This window comes from Pygoscelis adeliae, unplaced genomic scaffold (genome assembly GCF_000699105.1).
Source record: "Pygoscelis adeliae isolate BGI_AS28 unplaced genomic scaffold, ASM69910v1 Scaffold189, whole genome shotgun sequence".
Lineage (NCBI taxonomy): Eukaryota > Metazoa > Chordata > Aves > Sphenisciformes > Spheniscidae > Pygoscelis > Pygoscelis adeliae.
In genome coordinates this window covers 1,458,495-1,466,059 of record NW_008825543.1, presented here as the reverse complement: position 1 = coordinate 1,466,059, position 7,565 = coordinate 1,458,495, and the positions used below count along the sequence as shown (strand labels likewise).

At 46.5% G+C, this 7,565-nt stretch overlaps 2 protein-coding genes across 2 annotated transcripts in view; both read right to left on the bottom strand.

Moving 5' to 3' along the window:
• Positions 1 to 32, bottom strand: part of LOC103923600 (chromosome unknown open reading frame, human C1orf74) — a 1,295-nt gene extending 1,263 nt beyond the window's left edge. The window contains exon 1 of the mRNA XM_009331983.1: positions 19 to 32. Coding sequence (XP_009330258.1) covers positions 19 to 32 — 14 coding nt within the window. The remainder of the gene's footprint in view (positions 1 to 18) is intronic.
• A 528-nt stretch (positions 33 to 560) lies between these two features.
• On the bottom strand, positions 561 to 4,454 carry IRF6 (interferon regulatory factor 6). The gene is made up of 7 exons (XM_009331947.1): positions 4,281 to 4,454; positions 3,161 to 3,365; positions 2,587 to 2,709; positions 2,337 to 2,483; positions 1,731 to 2,123; positions 1,197 to 1,315; positions 561 to 882 (listed from the first exon to the last, which is right to left on the bottom strand). The coding sequence occupies exons 1-7, from the start codon at positions 4,452 to 4,454 to the stop codon at positions 661 to 663; spliced, it is 1,383 nt and encodes a 460-aa protein (XP_009330222.1). The 3' UTR covers positions 561 to 660.
• Positions 4,455 to 7,565: the final 3,111 nt, after the last annotated feature.

Sequence of the window (7,565 nt, the reverse complement as noted above, 5' to 3'; positions counted from 1 at the left end):
CCCAGCGGCCTCACCGACAAGGAAGAGGCCATTTAGGAGCAGGTCGCTGCTATCACCCTCAGCCAGAGCTTGGGAAAGCAACGGGGCGGGGGGCGAGCACAGCACAGAGCCATCCCCAGCTCTCCGAGATGTAGCATTAACCCGCTTTCAGCTTCAGGTGGTCTCTCGGAGCATGCAGAGCCGTTTGTTTTCAATATGCACGCGTGTACGTTCTGTGCGGGTATACATATAAAAAAGCATGCTGGAAGAAGGGTCGGCCTCCCAGCTTGCAGCTGCAGACCGGTTAAAGAAAACTAGACAAGGCGATATTGTCCAGGCGGTTTTAATAGAGCACAGATATTCCCCCCCCCCCCCTCCAAATGATCAAGTATTTATATACAATGTATCAATAGTGGATTAAAAAAAAAAAATACAGAGTTGAAAATCTGATTTACACATATCGGTTGTTTAACCAAACAGCTGAAAACGGTGAAGGAGCTAGAGGCGTTCCTGTAGTCCCCTCTGTTTTAAACACTTCCAAAACAAAAGTACCACAGGCTGCTGAAATTGATTCAGATGACCAGATTTACAGATTTTATTCAGATTTAGGCAAGGCACTCTTTAAGAAATACTTCTCTGTATGTACAACATAAGAAACCGTGGGGCAAAGCAAAGCGTCTGTCACTGTGCCGGGAGCGGCTGCGCCATGTGCATGGCGGGGGCCTGCATCGGCCACCCTTCCTGGTGGTTTTGCAGCAGCCAGTACAGCTGCTTCAGGTGAGCCACGATGTTGTCCTTGATGTCAGGCGTAGAGATCTGGAGCCGCACGCTGCCGCTGTCAAAGGAGCGCGTGAAGTCACCGGAAAACATTTCGTAGATCATCCGGGCCACAACTGGAATGACCTGTTTAAGAAGAAGTCAGTTGTTTTAGCCTAACGGTCACACAGTACGGTCCTGTTATTTTGCAGGAATCCCCTGCCCTGGACGCAGGGGATGGTTTCCACAATAACCTAAAGCACACTCACAGACCAATGCTATTCGGCACACGTAGCATTTGTATTTGCCGCGACACAACCCACCAGCCCTGTTGGGGCTTCCCGGTGTCAGCCACCACGACAGAGAAGAACAGGTATCTGGTATCCACGGGCATTGATCCAGAGCCAATGCACTGGCCCCAGCAAGGTTGGCACGTGTCACTTCAGAGCCTCAGCTCCTACCTGAACCACAATCAGCTTCCTCTCCCTGGGTTTTCCATCAGGCCATTCTTCTCCAAAACAGAAGTAGATCTCATATGGTGGCTGTTTCTCAATTTGTCCTTTCTGATGGGCAATCAGCTCTAGGAAGAAAAGCAGAATGCTGCAGGGTTGTCCTCTTTCGGTTAGAAACACTCACTACATCCCACCTCATTATACTGTCCCAGGTCTTACCTACACACTGTCCTTCGCCAGAGCCACCTCTTACACATACACAATTACAGCTTATTTCTTGCACCCAGAAGAGCTTTCCTTAAAAGCAAGGCCCTCCAATGTTTTTCAGAGCATTAAATGAGTGCACATTCACTTTCTTCTGACACTCACCTGCTCCATGGTCCACTGAAGTCAGGGAAGCGGTGGCCCTACCCACGCTCCACGCACGAGCAAACTAATTGGTGCCTCCAGGCTGAGCCCCAGTGCAGACCACCCTTTCCAACAGTGCCACCAAGTGCCCGGACCAGTATCCAAAGCTATTTTCCAGAAGCAGAAGCTACCTACCGCTTAGGAACGTTTCCAGACAGAAGAGTTTGACTTTCTTTTGCCTCTCGATCAAATTTGGTGTGGTGGAGGAAGGCGCACAGGGACCAGACCAGTACACCTTGCACTGGCAGAGCCGGACAGCGTAGATGGCATGGCCACTGACCTCCAGGATCAGTCCCCTGTCCATAACATCCAGCAGCCGACTTGTGAAGATCTTCTGCCTTTCATTGGTGATTTGCTCTGTTCCTGGAAACTTTACTTGCTCCAAACTAATGGGCCCGAAAAGCTCTTCCTGGTCTGGCATAGGACCCAGCTCTCCATAGAAAAGTCTGCATCCCTGCGGGTTGCTTACAGTCGTCGTTGGTCCAGTCTCCTTTCCTCGATATTCAAACTTGATTTCTAGGTCTGTCACTGAGAGAGAAACTGTCAGTATGGCTTTTCCTGGACCTTCGTATGTACTGCATCAGCAGTAGAGATGCACCACGCAATCCACGCTACAGTCACAGGGATGTTTAAACTATACCCAGTTCTCCATGCTAACAAGCAAACAGCCACAGGAAAAAAGTTAACTTTTTTTTTTTTTTAAAGTGCAATGACAGAAGCACCACAAATCCATATACATACTTGGCAGAGAGCTGATCCAGAGCTCAGGGCTGCTGAAGAAGTCATGCTGCAGCGCAGTTGGGGGCATTTCCATATCTAGAGGTTCATTCTTAGGCCACACAGCTTCGGGGCTGCAGTTTTCTGCACTGGCTGGAGCCATTGGAGAATCTACAAAAAGGAAACAGTTCTTCAATAAACCAAGATTTCATTTCAAGCATGCACCAATTTACAAGCAAATACCTTCACTAATACATTAGTCTATGCCACCAACCATTGATATTAAGAAATGGAAATGTCTCTTGTATAGGAACGTGCTGAGATTGATTCAATTCTTCCTCCTCTTCATCATCAAGATCATTATCCTTTTCATCCCACGGAGCTGAGCCAGTGGAACCTGCAAACAAGCACGTTCTTGTGGGCAGTCGATCAGTGTGAAAGACTGCAATGCATTTCTTGAAAAAATAATGTAATCGTCACATTGGCTTTGCACAATATTGGAAACGTATTTGTGTATTTGACGAATACAAGTAAAAGGAAAAATCTGATCTGTACAACATACTATTTTCAGTTTAATATATAACTCTAGAAAGCTAAGGATACAGAGAAACTATTGCCAACGTTGGACTGTTTAGCAGAAAACATGCAACTGTGTACAGCTTTATTAATTTTAGTACAGGTACACTATGGTTCAAAGTCCTCTTAGTTTAAGTACAACTGGGCTCACGCGTGGCAGCTGCTTCCTGCTGCGCACAAAGGCAGCCTGAGAGTTAATGCCGCGGAGGGAAAGGAACTCGCATTGGAAAACGCCTGCTCAGTAACCAGCCCTGTGTCAGCAAGGCCCTCACCTGGATTAATGATTGATCCCTGGGACTGTGGGATATCGCACACTTCATAAATTTTAATAGGATTCATGGGCACCTCCTTGGTGCCATCATACATCAAATTAAATTCCCGGCTTTTGTTAAGAGCACATCGTAGCTGGGCTTTCCACTTTGCAGGGTCTGGCTCATCGACTCCTTCCTGGTACTTTCCCGTTTCCACAGCCCATGCCTGGGGACAAAGTACACTGTGCTCAGTTGAGCCCTCTCAACAGAGCAGCTTTTATCAGAAATCAAACTTCCAAACAAATTCACTGTAAAATCCTTCTCTTGCGGAAATCTTAACTACAGCTCTTCTGATAACAACAACGGAAATTCCTGCCTTAATAGCTTTTCCCATTGAAAGAAGGGGAAGAAAAGAAAATGTAAATCCAAATTTCCAAAAACCATTAGCAATTCTGAACACACACCTTCATACAAGTTAAGAAAGTATAAATTGTGCACAGGATTGTGCACTGAGTTTTTCTAAGTGTCTCAGGTTCAATACCAAAAGTCATTTTTGACAGCGAGCCATACCCTGCGTAGGAGGAATGGACTCCGTTAAAATGGAGTGGAAGAGCAGCCACAGACGTGCAGCTGGCCCTCTCCTTCTCTCACCCCAAAATCAGACTATCAGTCCAAGATCCTTCCAAGGCAGAGGAAGTCAGAAATTCCTCAAAGGAGTGTAGGAGTTATAATGAATCCTTTGGGATAAGAACATTGAGGACAGCAGTGATGAGTATTGGAAGTTTGTGGTGGACCTGTTAAGATTTATGTAACAGTATTTAATGGTTTGCTGCCAAGAACAAGCCAGCTACCACATCCTAAACTGAGCAGATGAAGCAAACAGCAGCAATCTTCCAGAGCCCGTGCAATCAGACATCGTCTGGCCTTTGGTGGTCGGAAAGGGTTAAAGAACTCAACACCGTTTCAGGCAGTGCCAAGCCTGGCATCCAGGTGCACAAAGTGGCTTTTCTGAGGTCAAAGACATAGGACAAAATGTGCCTGGAAACAGCTACTGAGGTGCCTATCCAGCTCCTGGGCCAACAATTCAACCCTTTGTCCCTGTTTAAGAGCCGTGGTATATCCGAGCTCTCCACTCCCTCACCTTGAAGATGGTGTTCTCCTCCTCGTGCTGCGGGCTGTGCCGAGTTGCGTGCTTCCAGGGGATCTGAAACCGCTTCGCTTCTCGGTTTAGCCAGATAAGGCCGGGATACATACCGCTATCTACCTGGGCTACCAGCCACGGCTTCAAGCGAACTCTTCGCGGGTGTAACGCCATTGTCTACAAAAGACAGGGATAATAGTAGACCGACTGCTAAAGGTTAGTTGAGAATCATACGCTTTAAAAAAAAAAAAAAATTAATGCAAAAGGGCCCTATGCCATGTTACTGCTATTGTTTGTTATGTTACTGCACATTGAAACCACTAATTCAGATTAAGCTAGATGACTCTTCTGCCAGGACGAGTTACAAACGTATCACTAAGCGGGGACCATAATTGTTACAAGAACAACTCACTATTAAATATCCCAGTAAGCAGAGACAGTGCGTTATTTGTGTTAACTGAGCGGACGGAGGGCGAGCCCCAATCAAACCTGAGCTGTAAACGCTGCGCAGGAGATAAAGCCACAAACAAGCCACAGCAAGAACAGGCAGTAGAATTTCAAAAGCCTCCACGTGTGCCTTAGCGAAGGGGCCTATCTGATCTAGTTCTTCTTCAGTCGTGTCAGACTTGCATCCAGGAGGAGAAAAACTAACGTGCTGAACCAGAGGCTTTTGCCCCAGTTGAGGTAAAGGTGGAAGCATCAGGCTGAAGCAGAGGGGACCGTTTTAGCAGAGACAGACGTTCCTCTGAAAGTCATTTCATGACTTCTTTGTAGAATCATAGAATAGTTTGGGTTGGAAGGGACCTCTAAAGGTCATCTAGTCCAACATCATGAATGCTCTGAATGCAGTATAATCGCTTGCAAACACCACTGACCTACAATAACCAGGATGTTTATACAGAAGGACATGAACTGCAAGTCCACCTGCACTTGTGCTAAAAATCAAGTGACAATGTTTAGTTTTTTTTAAAAAACAATGCTGCAGTTAACTGATCAAATCTGTTGTTGTTTAAGTAGCCTGTGTTGCTACTACCTTTGCAACCAACCAACAATATTTTTCTTGTGCAGAACAGATACAAAGCCAAACAAACAAAACTAATGACTGTCCCTCTGCAGGAAGAGACAGCATTTGGTATCTTTAGATTTTGGGAGGGGACTTTTATGCTACACGTGTGCTTAGAAGGTCTATCTCCCATATTCATTTGTAAATCTTGAAACAGACATGAGAAATTACAAACATTCCCATTAATAAAGCAGTTATGGGATAAGTAAAACCTTTGCCATAAGCTCTGAATACTGCTGCAGGAGCTGCAAAATGTGTCTAGTAGCAGAGATAGAGGAGATTAAAAAATCCTATCCAAGAAGTAGTCTAGGAACAGGTTTTATTTGTCCAAATACCTGCAAATCCCTTTCAGATGCAAGTGCTCACACAAAATTAATCTGAACACAACTTATTTTATCTGTTAAGCAAAGAAAATGTTCAGATTCAATTGAAAATCATCTTTAAATAATAGTTTGAAAATGTGCTTCATCTGGGGACCTTAGCAGACTGCTTCCCAGGAGCTGCAAAGGATCAGAAAGCAATCGTCAAAATTATTTTTGTGCTTCTGAAACTCTGCTGTATTAGTTATCCATGATGAAAATCCTATCAGAATTAAGCTTTCAGTAGTGTGTTTGCAAAGACACAAAGTCCAGGTTAATCCTGGACTTAGAATTGAGACCAAAACCAGGTATCGATTTCCCTTGCAAAGGACAAAAAAGTCATTTCTCACTGTAACAAAGAAACCCTAACTAAAGCTTGTTTCCACAGTCTCTTCTACAATTAACTCTACAAGCAGTCCCCTCTGCTTCTAATAACATACACTGTGTACACACGTATTTGCAAGACCAAGAGCAAATTCAAACCTACGCACCAGGGAGAGAAACTCATGCCTCTCTCAAACAAAATACATTCGGTCACATGGAGGGTGCTGGCGCTGCCGTATTAGGTTTGAATTGTCCCTCGGATCACAGACAGCGTCTGTCAATACGCGACATTACAATGCTTTATGACCTTTTATCACCAATGACTTGTTGACACAATAACCGAGAGCAAATCAACTTGAATCCCATTGCTCGGCTCAGACAGTGAGTCAGCCTCTTACAACCTTCAACTTCGATCCAGAGGTGTCCACTAACGCCAGAGGCTGCTCCCGCTCCGAGAGCTGCAAGGGTGAGCTTGGGGAACGTCTTCACACGATTCATTGGATTTGCCAAGGGAGGCCTGGCCCTCACTCAAGACTCCTCAGTGCACATACCCAGGAATCCTCCAGTTTGCTTTATTCCCACTCAAACTGGCTGGTGCAGTAATTAGCACATCCCTGTGCTGCTAATGCATCTCTGGTCAGTCATGTAATTATTCCCTGTACCCCAATTATTATTAACTAAGTAGCACATCTTTCCTTGGAGGGGAGACATTCACCCCAGCAAGAACAACTCAAGCAAACTCAGGAACGAGTAGGCATCCTGCAGCCACTTCCCTGACGGCCGCAGACGAGTGACCAAGGTCAGGGACAGCCCCGGTTAACTGTGGTGACTCTCAGGGCTCCGGCACGGTGCCAGCCGGCGTAACAACACACAGCGCACCAGGAAAACCCGACCTGAAGCCTGTCTCAGCCTTGCTGCACAGATGCTTTCACTCTCCTCCTGCACACCCAAGCGTACTCAGTGCTCCCGCTCCACCCTGTTCACAAAGCCTCTAAATAAGGAAGGGGTCTTCTCTGGGTTCATCGCTGCGATGCCACAGACCTCATTCCTTGCTCGTTACCTTTGTTTGATTACATTATCCTGCATTTAGTGGATTTGTATTGATTTTTTCAAAGGCAAGTGGCTCAACCCTTAACATGAGCGTTCCCACAGAGGAACAGGCTGAATTTCCACCCGAGTGTCCGACTTAATCACAAATCCCGGTGATTAAGTCCGACACTTAATCACCTCCCTACACCGGGAACCTATAGCTCCCGCGTTTCAGAGATCTGCACATCACTTCTCTCGCCGCCACCCGTGCTCCCCTGCCCCACGCAGGGCGAGCCACACACCTTGAGCACAATTAACTCTTACAATTCACGGTCCCTGCGCCCCGATCCGGGGACCCTCTGCCATGCCCAGACAGCCCATGAAGCTGGAAGGGGCATGAGCTGTTACAGATAATTTGGGTTCTTGGGGTGGCAACAGCTGTGGTCCAAAAACAGCTGTCGGTGAACGGAATGGGGGGGAAGGGGGGGGGGGGGTAAACTTTTCTGCTGC